At 45.7% G+C, this 13,886-nt stretch overlaps 1 protein-coding gene across 1 annotated transcript; it reads right to left on the bottom strand.

Annotated features, from left to right (window-relative positions):
• Positions 1-6,040: 6,040 nt before the first annotated feature.
• RABIF (RAB interacting factor) lies at positions 6,041-13,575 on the bottom strand. The gene is made up of 2 exons (XM_074977422.1): positions 13,401-13,575; positions 6,041-10,918 (listed from the first exon to the last, which is right to left on the bottom strand). Exons 1-2 carry the CDS (start codon positions 13,560-13,562, stop codon positions 10,673-10,675), a joined length of 408 nt encoding a protein of 135 aa, XP_074833523.1. The 5' UTR covers positions 13,563-13,575; the 3' UTR covers positions 6,041-10,672.
• Positions 13,576-13,886: the final 311 nt, after the last annotated feature.

Genomic DNA, 13,886 nt, shown 5'->3' with positions numbered 1-13,886 from the left:
TGGAAGGGATCATGGAGTCCGGGCTCCTGCCCTCACAGCAGGACCTGTCACCATCCCTGGCAAAGCAAAAAGCAGTCAAGTAGCACTTTACAGACTAGCAAAATAGTTTATTAGGTGAGCTTTCGTGGGACAGACCCACTTCTTCAGACCATCCAAACGCCTAAATGTAGCGTCTTGCTAGTCTTTAAAGTGCTACTTGACTGCTTTTTGCTTTGATGGTGTATAGACTAGCACGGCTTCCTCTCTGTTACCATCCCTGGCAAGTATCAGAGAGGTAGCCCTGTTAGTCCGTGTCTTCAAAAGCATAAGAAATCCTGGGGCACCTCATACAATAACAGATTTCACTGACGGATTTTTTCCTTTAGGATGCGTCTACACGAGCCCAAATCTTCAAAATGGTCATGCATTTTGAAGATTACTAATGAGGTGCTGAAGTGCATATTTAGCTCCTCATTAGTATGCCAGCACCCACAGCTCTTCGAAATTGCTGCTTTTTGTTGCCACACAGGGCTCCTTTTCGAAAGGAGCCTGCCAACTTCAAAATCCCCTTTTTCCTATCAGCAGAATTTGCATGACCATTTTGAAGATTTGGGCTAGTGTAGACACAGCCTTATCTATTTACCCCAGCTCCCTAAATGAGCCCCCAAGGGACTGAACTCACAACCCTGGGTTTAGCAGGCTAATGCCCAAACTGCCAGTGCCCTGTTCTAAGCCCACTCCTGCACACTTAGGGTTTGCCATACTAGTCACCCTTCCAAAGCCCCTTCCACCTGAGGCAGTTCATTAGGTCCAATTCTGTACAGGCAGCCATGTAGAATCCCAAAATAGAATTCCACTCATCCTCAGGGATGTTCTAGGGCAGAAACTAGTCACAGGAGACTGCTACAGGTACAGAAGTATCAGAGGCATAGCCATGTTAGCCTGTATCTGCAAAACCAAGTCATCCTATAGCACCTTATAGACTTTGTTAGAAGTGGGTCTTTGCCCACCAAAGGTTATGCTCCAAAATATCTGTCGCTCTATAAGGTGCCACAGGACTTCTTGTTGTTTTAACAGGGAGAAAGAGACACACTGGGAGAAACAGTCACAGCTCATTTGTTCTCTTGTGGGTGACATAAGTTGCTGTGTCCTTGGTTTAATTAACCAGCCAAACAAGCCAAGCAGGGCAGACTGGGGAATTATAGCACACCCTGGCTCAGCTTAGAAAGCTGGGGACTTGGAACACCCACACAAGCACACTGATTGTCCTGAAATGGCTGGCAGGAGTTGTCTTACCTGCACTTAGTAAACCCTTTTTTCCTATGGTTCTGGAGTGCTCATTGAGTCAGCATCTGTGGTGCTCAGCATCACTGCAACTAAGTTTTTGACACCTAGAAAATCACTGACTTACAAAGCTTGAGTTAGGCACCAAAGCATCTGTACAATGAACAGGGAGAGCGCACTGCTTCACAGAAGCCAGCATGGTCACAGGGAGCCATCTGAGAGATGCTGACAAAAGGGGTGTGCCCCAACTCCCACAGATGTAGCAACCTGCCTCTGCTAGAGGTCCACAATGGGAAGCCTGCTCTGGAATGAGGTAGCTATGTCGTGTTTTGCAAGATGACAGGGGAAAGAGAACTTCCCTCATAATTTTTAGCCCAGTGGTTAGGGTGCCCTTTGTTCAAATCCCTCCCTCTGCAGAATTGGGGGAGAATGGAAAGGAACATGACTCTGCCACTTCTCAAATGTGTTCGGTAATCACTGAGCTCTAGATATTCTAATGTGGGGCTCCCTCGGACTCTTCCATTGAAGCCATTTCACTGTGGGTAATTAAAGATTCATTGGACAGGAAGTCTGGCTCCCCCTTAGTCTGGGTGAATGCTATAGCTTCATACTTACGTGTGCTTGCTCACTCTTTCTCTGGCCCAAATGAGTGAGAGATGAGTTGAAAAACACTTCTATTCATAAACATCCTTACTAAAAACTAGTTTAAATGTAGTAAAATTGTAATAGATACATAAAAGAGACCAGACTGGCTTACTGGGGAAATCCTTGGAAAACTTAGGCACAAAAACGAAGCTTACAAAAAGTGGAAACTTGGACAGATGTCTAGGGAGGGATATAAACGTATAGCTCGAGAATGCAGGGCAGTTACCAGGAAGGCGAAAGTGCAACTGGAATTGCGACTCGCAAGGAATGTGAAGGATAACAAGAAAAGTTTCTACAGGCATGTTAGCAAGAAGGTGATCGGAGAGGGTGTGGGGCCCCTACTGGATGAGGGAGGTAACCCAGTGACAGATGATTTAGAGAAAGCTGAAGTACTTAATGCTTTCTTTGCCTCTGTCTTCACGGACAAGGACAGGTCCCAGACTAGTGCGACAGGTGATGCACTGTGGGATGAGGGTGGACAGCCTTTGGTGGAGAAAGAACAGGTTAGGAGTTGTCTAAAAAAGATAGACGTACATAAATTCATGGGCCCGGACCTAATTCATCCTAGGGTTCTGAGGGAGTTGGTGTATGTCATTGACAAGCCCTTGGCCATTATCTTTGAAAAGTTGTGGAGATCAGGAGAGATCGCGGATGATTGGAAAAAGGCAAATATAGTGCCCATCTTTAAAAGAGGGAAGAGGGATGGTCCAGGGAACTATAGGCTGGTCAGTCTTACATCAGGCTCATCAGTCCCTGGAAAAATCATGGAGGGGCTCCTCAAGGAAGTCATTTTGAGGCTCTTAGAGGAGGGGAGAGTGATCAGAGATAGTCAGCATGGATTCATGAAGGGCAAGTCATGCCTGACCAATCTGATTAGTTTCTACGATGAGATAACTGGCTCTGTGGATAGGGGAAAATCAATGGATGTAATTTATCTTGATTTTAGGACAGCTTTTGATATGGTCTCTCACAATATTCTTGTCGGCAAGTTAAAGGAATGTGGATTGGATAAATGGATGGTAAGATGGATAGAAATCTGGCTAGAAGGTCGGGCCCAGCAGGTCGTGATCAACAGCTCGATGTCAGAATGGCAGTTGGTTTCTAGTGGAGTGCCCCAAGGTTCAGTTCTGGTTCCAGTTCTGTTCAACATATTTATCAAATGACCTGGATGGGGGGTTGGATTGCACCCTCAGGAAGTCTGCAGATGACACTAAGCTAGAGGGAGAGGTAGATACGCTGGAGGGTAGGGATAGGGTCCAGAGTGACTTAGACAAATTGGAAGACTGGGCCTCAAGAAATCTGATGAGGTTCAACAAGGACAAGTGCAGAGTCCTGCACTTGGGCCGGAAGAATCCCAAGCATTGTTACAGGCTGGGGTCCGACTGGCTTAGTAGTAGTTCTGCAGAAAAGGACCTGGTAATTGTAGTGGATGAGAAGCTGGACATGAGTCAACAGTGTGCCATTGTGGCCAAGAAGGCTACTGGCATATTAGGTTGCATCAAGAGGAGCGTTGTCAATATATCCAGAGAAGTGATTATTCCTCTTTATTCGGCTTTGGTGAGGCTGCATCTGGAGTACTGTGTCCAGTTCTGGGCCCCCAATTATAGGAAGGAAGTGGACACACTGGAGAGGGTCCAGCGGAGGATGACCAAAATAATTAGGGGGCTGGAGCATATGACCTATGAAGAAAGGTTGAGGGAATTGGGTCTGTTTAGTCTGCAGAAGACGACGACTGAGGAGGGATTTTATAAACAGCCTTCAACTTACTGAAGGGAGATTGCAAAGAGACTGGAGAGAGGCTGTTCACAGTGGTCACAGATGGCAGAACACGGAACAATGGTCTCAAGTTGCAGTTGGGAAGGTCCAGGTTGAACATTAGGAAAAACTTTTTCACTTGGAGGGTGGTGAAGCATTGGACTGGTCTGCCTAGGGAAATAGTGGAGTCTCCATCCCTGGAGGTTTTTAAGTCTCGGCTCGACAAAACCCTGGCTGGGCTGATAGGGTTTGGTCCTGCCTTGGGCAGGGGGCTGGACTTGATGGCTTCTTAGGTCTCCTCCAGCTCTATTGTTCTATGATTCTATGATATGAAAAATAAAGCAAAATATGTGCTAAGTGAATGTTAAACATGGATCATTGAATCATCAACCTCACTGAGTTCACTCAAAATACTGTTAACACAGTCAACTGAAAAGTGCCCAAGTTACAAATCAAATTTTAAAGTGTAATCAGTCTGCATCTGGGCCACAATCAACGTGCAGAACAACCCTAGCACATCAAGCCAGTTTACCCTGGCGATATTTTAAGCTGGCCACTTTTTCTGATCCAGCAAAAAGTAACTGGCAGGAAATTGGCTGGATACAAGCCCTGTATCTGATTCCAAGAACAAATAGGGACTTTGTGGGGAAAAAAAAAAGTTCCAAACTGATACATTGTGTGTGAAGCCAGAAGGCATACTGAGCAGGCACCTTGGGATTGCTATATTGTGTAAAATATTAGCTACGCAGGACTCTCCATTGCAGGGCATGAGGGTGGTTTAGGAGTAGGGGGACTGTATGTTTTCCAAGCTGGGGACGTAAAGTCACATAGGAACAGAGGCACCCTTCAGGCTGCATCAGAGTGACATAATGCTGCATTTAACACACATACTATATATTGGATTAAATTTCACATACTTGGCAGATGCATCTAATTAGCAAATATTAAGGCAAAACATTCAGCAAGTTGTGATCAGTTACATTGCATTGCAAACTCTGGTGCAGCTCGTTATCAGCATATCACAAGGTTGATGCGAGTCCAGAGTACCAGAAATACCTGCTTTCTGTATCTCAAGAGAGTCAGCCATCAGACAGCCATCCAGTAGCCACCAGAGGCAAAAACTTTTCCAGCGATCTGCAGACTTTTTGCCAATCCTAAATAGAAGCTTATGGACATGCCAGTTTCCTGCCACTGAGTAACACAGACCTTGCCCCTTGCACCTTTTTTTCCAACAGTGCTTCAAGACCAGGACTACTTTGGTGAATCTGGCACTACTGTTGGGCCCTGATACCTCCCTCCATGCTTAGTTTGTACTGAAAGAGGTGTCAGAGCTCTGCCCGGGCACAAATTAAGCTGGAAGGCTGATACTGGCAGCTGCTGCTGGCTAGGCACCCAGCTGTGCAGACAATGCCACCACCTTTACTGCCACCCTTCTGCTCTCTTGCTGTGGCTCATGGTACCTGGTGCCATGTGCTCTGCCTGCAGCTCAAGACTTGCTGTGTTATTACACAGGCGCTGTAACTTGCCAGAGCTCACAGCTGTGCCACAGCCCTGTACCTGTCTTGGCTCATCAGGGGCATGATTTCAGGATGGGGGAGCGCATCTTTCACCGTGATTCCAAGGGCTACTTAGGCACCTGAAAACTCCAGGTATTTTTGCAAATAATCACTTAGAAATTATCTTACAGGAGAATGGTATCTAATCTACTATATATTTTAGTGCTTGTCTATCTGTTGTGCTGTATTTGTTCAAGAACTCCTCTTAAAACGTAAGAGCTACAACCACCAAGTGTGTATATAGCATCCTCTTACCCTGATTTAAACCCAAGTCAGGATTTGATTGTGCCTGGAAAGTGGGAGATGCCTGATATTCCAGGATTTCCCAGTACCTGGAAAGGGAGAGAAAGACAGGATGGATAACATACTTCAGACTCACCACTGAGGGCAGCAAGTATAGGGAACAATGATACTGCAGAATGACCACTGGGGGCAGCTGCCACAGGAAAACAGTGGCTAGCTAGATATGGGGCTCCTGTCAGCCTCCAGACCACTAAGCTCCCCTGCAACATTCCCTCCCCGCCTACCACCTCCCGCATTGGGATCAGGTCTGGTGGGGGAGCTGGGAGAAGAAAAAAAAATCATTTAAAGGACTCAAGCAATGCTAGGTACATATGTTAGCTGTTGTGTATTAGAATATTTTATATATATATATATATATATATATATATATATATATATATATATATACATATATATATACACACACACACACACACACACACACAAAAACACCCATGAAAAAATGCATTAAGTGTATATTTTAAACACTCAGTAGATAATACTGCAAAATATTCCCAGACCCAACCCTTGAGGTAATAATTCTGAAGCTTTAAAACAGATATTAGAAATACTAGTCTGATAACTTATGCATGATCTTTAGTAGAGGGAAATAAACATAAATAAAATCTTTACTTTCTCCAACACACAATGTTACTGCCATTATCTACTCCATTTTAGTCAATTGTTTTTGCCCTGCTAAAAATGTATTTACATTATTTTAATGTACATGATTAAGATTTTTTATTCTTATTGAGAAAGGGAATTTATTTTTCCAATTATTTTGGCATTTATGTTTACCGATCACAATCATAAATGTGACTCACTAACATTTGACTCCATCATTGTTATTAGTATCATACCTGGAGAGACAATGACAGGATACATTCAATAATGAAGCAGTGAATATTAGCAAGGCCACAATAACAATGCATATGCATATCAAACAAAAAATGCAAAATAGTAACTAAGCAAGGACACAAGAACAAAATATATTCAAATGCAAAATAATGACTATAGGTAAAGCTACACTAACAAAATATATCAAACAATAAAATAATGCAAAATAATGACTGTAAGAAGGCTACAATAATCAAAATCATAAATCTGGTGCACCAGGAACTGCAGGGTTTTGGATGGAGGCAGATCATTATGCTGATGCATGGACAATTTGGCAGAGGGTGGAGAAGTAGGGAGGTGGGAAAGGTTTGATTATGGCCTACTTTTACCTGTATAATGCAGTATCCCCTCTTTTCCTAAATACAACACACAACAATGCCAACAATAAAATAGGCGCTACAAGACAGACATGGAACACAAGACTTTGTCGTGACAAAAGAACCATGGTATTTTCAGTTATTCTTCAGCTGGTATTCACACCTTCTGATATTCTGGAAAACAAAAAGCTGCAAGGGAAACTTAAACATCATAAGCAGTGGGTTATCACAGGGATATATTTCTTTGACAAATTATTTCTTAGGCCTTGTCTGCACTACAAAGTTAAGTCAAGTTAAGTTACACCAACATACAAGCACCCCTGTAATTAAAACCTTTTGCATGTCCACACTATGCTCGTGTTGGCAGAGCACATCCACAATAGCAGCTCCTGCATCAACACAGTACTGAAGAACAGCGCAGAAGCCATCCTTTCAGTCTGAAAGGATGCCTTCTGCGCTGTTCTTCAGTACTGTGCTGTGTGTTATTAACACAAGGCTATAAAGAACAGCTATAAAAGAAGGCTACAAAAGAAGCCCAACAGGGCTATTTGGCTGAGGGTGGCCTTGATGGACCATGTTAGTAATGAACCACAGTCAGGTGAGCCAAGTCTGGCATCATTTGCTAGAACTGCATTATGAACCTTGTAATGATTGTTGTGTGTGTTTGACCATAACAACGTACCTGATGCTCGTCATGCATGTTAGCAGCAGCCACCATGTGGGGGAGAATAAAGGGGATAACGTCCATTTCCACGAGTAGAGTAGTAAGAGAGAGAGCCATGCTAGTCTATATACTATCAAAACAAAAAAGCAATCAAGCAGCACTTTAAAGACTAACAAAATAATTTATTAGGTGAGCTTTCATGGGACAGACCCACTTCTTCAGACCATAGCCATACCAGAACAGACTCAATATTTAAGGCACAGAGAACCAAAAGTAGTAATCAAGGTTGACAAATCAGAAAAAAAAAAATTATCAAGGTGAGCAAATCAGAGAGTAGAGGGGGAGTCAAGAATTAGATAAAATTTATATTCTCTGGATAGATAATTAGATAATCCATATTCTCTGGAACCCCGTTCAGGTAGCTGAAGACTGCTATCAAATCACCCTTCGTTCTTCTCTTCTGCAGATTATATAAGGCAAGTTCCTTCAGCCTCGCCTCATAAGTAATCCCTCTGGTCTCCGATTTGCTCACCTTGATAACTGGTCTGAAGAAGTGGATCTCTCCCACGAAAGCTCTCCTAATAAATTATTTTATTAGTCTTCAAAGTGCTACTTGACTGCTTTTTTGTTTTCATAGGTAGAGTGTTATTCCACACTCATGCAAATCTTCATACATACAGTAGGTGGCAGAGGAGAGGAATGTTGTTTCTTTTCTAATTAAGCTTTGTATGATTCACAATTTCAACCAGAATTAAAACAAGCCTCAAACATATGAAATTGTTTCAGACAGACAGATTTTTTGCTTTTAGCTAATGATTTGTTGCAGTGTTGTAACTCACATGCAACACAGTGCAGGATGAGGTGAATAGAGAACTCCCTTGTGATTCTCTCCTGTCCTACAATGATTTATCTTTATTTTGACACCATGATTTCTATGCAGTTACTAGCTTTTATGAATTCTGCTGTACATACATTTCAGAAGAACTGAGGCAAAAGAGCACATCAGAGCGACAAAACTACAGGGGAGCGGGAAGGCAGAGGTGTTCTTAAAACTAGAGGCACTGGTTCAGTTTTTTTCTGCAACTCAATTGCTTTTGAGGACACTCCCATGCTCTGAAAGTTAGAATCTAAAGGATACCACTGTGCATCTGTGATCCTGTGGAGCTGAGACCCAAGACAAAGTATCCAGAAACCAAATTTTATTCCAATTCTGAATACGCGCAATGTAATGTATGTATAATATTGTCCACATGACATTGAATCACTTCTGGTAACACTGCACAGATAGATAATGCTGCACTTTAACGTGACATGTTTACCAAAGAAAAGATATCACAGAATGATAGATTAGGATTGGAAGAGACCTCAGGAACTCATCTAGTCCAACCCCTGCTCAAAGCAGGACCAACCCCAACTAAATCATCCCAGCCAGGGCTTTGTTCAAGCCTCTCCTTAGGAGTCTCTAAAGATGGACAAGCCAACACCTCCCTAGGTAACCCATTCCAGCGCTTCACCACCCTCCTCAGCTGAACGGAATAAGGGGATTTCGAAAGGTGCGGGGTCCTATTGAAAAGGACCCCCACGTAGCTGTGCCGAGCCACACGCATTCAAAAGCAGTGCTTTCGAAGCGCCGCGGCTGGAAGCAGGCTAATGCTAATGAGGAGCCGAATATTCAATTCAGCACCTTATTAGTAATCTTCGAAATGGCTATTTGCATGGCCATTTAGAAGATTTGTACCTGTGTAGACACACCCCTTGACTGGTCTGCCAACCTGTCACATTGACTGGTCTGCCCATGGTTAAATGAGTTCAAATAGCACACACCCTTCCTGGAAACGCTATAGTTGCATCTCCCTAATCCTGTCCAATTACTGAGTCAGCTAGTGATTGGAGAATGATTTGGTTTTCCTCTGATTTAGGAAGTTTGCCACAGAAATTTAAGAAGTCTGTGTGGCAATCTTACCTTACAATCCCAAAATCTAAGACAAAGCAGCTGATTCGTCAGCAGCCCTTGCTGCGTCATTTCTGTATTATTCAGATATGACACTGTTTTCTCCTATTTTTTAAATTCTGAGTCCAATGCTTTCACAGGCACCAAGATAATGAAGTTTTTAAAATAATGATTCTTTGTAATGCATTGTTAGCTAAAACAAATGCACTTAAAGTTCCTGCCACCAAAGCTAACTTTTGTAGTTATCTGGTTCATATCAAGGACCATATTAACTGACATTCAGTTTCCAATTTTTTTCCTCCCCATACAGTATGTTAAGAGCTTGACTTTTCTATTAAGGCAGCATGTTCTAACTTTAAGCAAGTTTCACAATCACATAAACTTCTCTGATGAATACTAATCAAATGTACTGCAGTGTGATCAACCAGTCTACAGCAAGCAGTACAAGCTTGCAAAAATGTATAAGCATTTTACAGTCTTTCCCATTTACTCTCTATACACAATACAAACATCAAACTGGAAAACATGGAATAAATTTAATTGAACGTGAATATTGATTATAGCAGTTCAAATACATTTAGTTCTTGCAGTCTTACGGTGAATTTTCTCTTACACGGGAAACTCCCTGCAAAATAAAACCTCCACAGCAGTGCCAGCCCAGGCCATCTTTCATTGCTAGGTCATGAACAATTAAAACTGTAAATGCAAGTGGGGAAAACAGTGTTTTGGAAGGAGGGATAAAGTTGCCTTGGCTACATGTTTACTCATGGCATAAAGGGCAAACCCTGTAGTCCAAAACAGAAGTGAAAAATCACTACAACTGGGTAAAATTCCTGAAAGAGTGGGCAAAGCTCTACCTACCTAACACTCCTCTCAAAGGTACATCTCCCAGATAGCTTTCTCCAAAAGGGAGGAACATATTCTTTGAAGTACATCACAATGTTCCATATTCCAGTCAAAATGTAAATTAAAAAACAAATTATGAGTTTCTGTGGGAAAGACATTGGGTGACAAAAAGAGTTATGCTCACATTTTAGACTTCAGGAGCCCTGAGGAGACTGCCCATGAGTTAGGACTATAAATCAGAAATGAGAAGAATGGAATTGTCACCCTCACATTACTGTGGGAGGAAGGACCAAAGGAAGCTGTAATGTGCTAAATATAACCATTGCTCATGGCTTTAAAGGAGCTGTTAAGGTGAATTCAAGACATGTTCAAGTCCATGCACCAGTGCCTCTGACTTCATCTTGGTTTATGTTACGAGCTGTGGAATGGTAGCGCTGAGGAATCCTGGCTGCCAGCTGGGATGGCCTTGCAAAGAGGTTCAGCTTCACTCAGGATGCTACTCATGAGAAACGCGGTCCAAGGCTACGTAGAAGCTCTTCTTATCATCTAGGCAGTGCCAGCCAATCGGCCCGATCTCACAGTCTGCACATATGAGGAACTTTATATTCCCAACGTCCTTGGTGAACCCAATATTCTCAAAGGAAAACATGTCATCCACAAGCCAGTGTTCCTGGAGCACATCCCCATCTGGAGAGCTGCTTGCAAGCAGTGCGGTCTTCTTCTTCATGGAGGGAAGGAAAAGCTGTCAAGGAACAAAACATGGCAGCAGCCATTTACAATCACCACTATACCTGCTCCACCTCCAACACACACAGAGCAGACACAGGATGAGAGCTAGCCCTGCCTCAGAAGTCAGCATACACAGAGAGGCAGTAGCTCATTTAGCATGGTGCCAGTGTCTCTGTGGTGTTGGACTCAAGGTCAGAAGGGGCTCGTTTCACTCATGTCTCCCTCTTTAACAGTACTATGGGAGCAGGCTGCAGAGCGGCATTCAAATCCAGCGTGAACTGAGAGTCCAAGGTAGCCTGGGAGCTGTAGTTTCTTGGCCAGCTTTCCCAGCATTCCCTTGGCAGCTAGAAACAGGAAACGGAGGAGGAAGGAGTGGGGTAGCTGTGAGACCCAAGCACAATGGTGGGCAACCTGTGGCCCAGGGACCCCCTGGCTGTCCCTCCCCCATGCACCTCTTGTGCACTGGGGCACCAGAGCCCTGCTCTTCTTGTGCCTCCCCCTCCCTACCGGGGCTTTCAGAGTCGAGAATCACCTGATTCACACTCTGTCCCCATTCTCACAGAGCAAATCCAGCTTTGGGAGGGAGGGGAAAGAGCGGGGATGCAGCATGAATCAGGTGATTGACAGGCTCCAAAAGTCCTGGGAGGAAGGGAGGGGGAGGAGCAGGTAAGTGAGAGGCTCCAGTGTCTTGGTGTGCAAGAGGTGCGTTGGGGAACGAGGAACCTGGGGAGGGAGGGGAGCCTGAGGAGCTACAGACTGCTGCAGACCACTGAAGTGAAACCTATTTATGTGTCCCACCCTCTATTCAGGGTTGCCCACCCCTGGCCAAGCAGCTTGCTGTGAATGGAGAGCTATCTGCTAGAAAGGGAGCGTGCGCACAGGGAACTAGAAGGCTTTAACCCAGATCTCCCTGTAAGAGGACTGGATTGGAGATGCTGGTGGCCATGAATGGCCTCCCCCAGGGAGGAAACTGAGTGGACAATGCACTTCTTTTTAAAGTTTAGCAAGCAGGTACATGGGCCCTGCCAGGACAGGTTAACTTTATAAGTAAGGGAGGGAAGCCTCTACTAGTGGCCATAGGCAGCTTTAGGTGCAATGCTAGGCACAAAGCAGGATATGACTCACTTTCTACTTCTGAGCCACGGAAGCAGAAATTGGATTTTCCATTCACGATTTAGCTAATACCCCGAAAAGAAAACTAGCCCCTGCCTTCCAGCTTTGAATACCCTCCAAATTCAATTTCAATGTGGGCAGCTGTTACATCATTTCTTCCCACATAAGATACTCTCATTCTGCAATATGCTGTACAAAAAGCAGGATAAAATTGAGTAAAAAATGCTGACTTCTTCCAAGTGCTAACTGGGACTGGAGTTGCTATTTTCAACAGCCATTAGCATTTTTAGTTTTCTTCTTTTATAAAGAGCACAGCTATATTGCATTGACAAATTCCCCACAGAAACAAAGAATGGAATAAAAGGACTACAGAGGCACCTCAACTTTCCCTCATTATATGGGACAGTCTTAAAATATAGGTCCAGATGTCCTCCAGTCACATAAACTGAACATTGTTCCACTTTAGTGTGGTTCTGTAACCATGCAGAAAAGAGAGACCTCTATTTTATGCACATCCAAAACTCCTACTAAATGCAAAGTGCCTTCCTTTTGTAACCAGACTACTTGGTATTTTCAGCCCTTGTAAGCTAAATCGGTTTACATTTAGTAATGGGGTGGAAGGCCGCTCAGAAAAGTGCTGCAGGAGGTGTTGATTATTCATTAGGTAAGGTGAGACCCTCCTGTTACAATAATAAACAAGTACAGCATAGAATATACCTTGCTCCCGGAATCCAGAAGAAGAGTCTTTGTTTCTATACACACAGCCCAGTAAAGACAATGAAAAGATTCTCACTCCACCAGGTTCTGGGCAGAACTAGTTAAACATGGGGTAACTCCACTGTCTTTATAGGGTCCTGGCCAAACAGCAGAGAGGGCAGTGACCATTTGTTGCAGAGAGAAGGGATGCTTCTGCTGCCCCCGCCTCCAGAAGCATTCAGGCTGCACTTTCAGCACAACTATGTGCTAGCTGAGGGGGGCAGGCAATTGGGGGCCCGTGCTGCAGGGTTAGGTGTGCCCTACGGGCTCTGCCTGCGGCTACCTAGGTGTGTGCTCACAGTGAAAACGCCTGAGCAGTCTACAGCACCGCCGCACCAGACCCGCGCTCCGAAGGGACCGCTAACGACTGGCGGGGCGGGGCATCAATATATTTGGCGCCGGTTGCACAGCGTTGCCCCGGCCCTGCACAGAGACGGTCACTAGCGCTCAGTCGTGTCACCCGGTCAGGGGCCGGGACAGGCCGGGCGGTGCTGAGCGACCAAGTTACGTGGAAGACAAAGGCCAGGCCGGGGGCCGGCCCTGCTCGGTGCGATCCGCAGCAGCGCAGGGCCCCAGGCGCAGCCCTCACGGGGCAGCGGGGCGGGAGTGGCGCGGCCGGGGCCTACCTCTCTGCGCGCGAAGGTGGCGGCGCCGGGCAGCAGCACGCGCGAGCCGCAGCACTGGCACAGCACGGCCTTGCAGTTGCGGCCCCGCGCGCAGACCAGCTCCGCCGCGCCCGGAGTCGGAGGGGCGGCTGCCGGCTCCATCCCCGCACAGGGCGCCGCCATGGCCGCGCATGCGCAAGAGTCCCGGCCCCGCGCGCGCAGCAGCGGGGGGAAGCTCCCCCCGCCGCGGGATCGCCTCAGCCCCACCACGCCCCGGGCTGGCGCCGCTCCAGTGCCACGGGCTCCGCCTGCGCCCCACGGCCCTGTCCCGTCCTCAGGGGCGCGGGCGCCATCTCCTCCCACCCCCGCCCCTTTGTGACGCTCGCGGGCCGTTGTCTCCTGTGTGCTGCCGGCGGCGACGCTGGGACCGGCGCGGGGAAGGGGGATGTCCCGGGCGAGGCCTTTGGACGCGTTCGGTGCTAGGAAATCAGCGGTGGAGAGGCCGGG

The sequence above is a fragment of the Carettochelys insculpta genome, chromosome 26 (genome assembly GCF_033958435.1).
Source record: "Carettochelys insculpta isolate YL-2023 chromosome 26, ASM3395843v1, whole genome shotgun sequence".
NCBI classification, from domain to species: Eukaryota; Metazoa; Chordata; order Testudines; family Carettochelyidae; genus Carettochelys; species Carettochelys insculpta.
This window is presented reverse-complemented; position numbering and strand designations above follow the sequence as displayed.

Excerpts from the sequence above, each read along its gene's own strand:
- RABIF (XM_074977422.1), bottom strand. The coding sequence starts at position 13,562 with ATGGCGGCGCCCTGTGCGGGGATGGAGCCGGCAGCCGCCCCTCCGACT. Across the intron at positions 10,919-13,400 it reads CCACCTTCGCGCGCAGAGAG|CTTTTCCTTCCCTCCATGAA; the intron begins GTAGGCCCCGGC and ends GTTCCTTGACAG.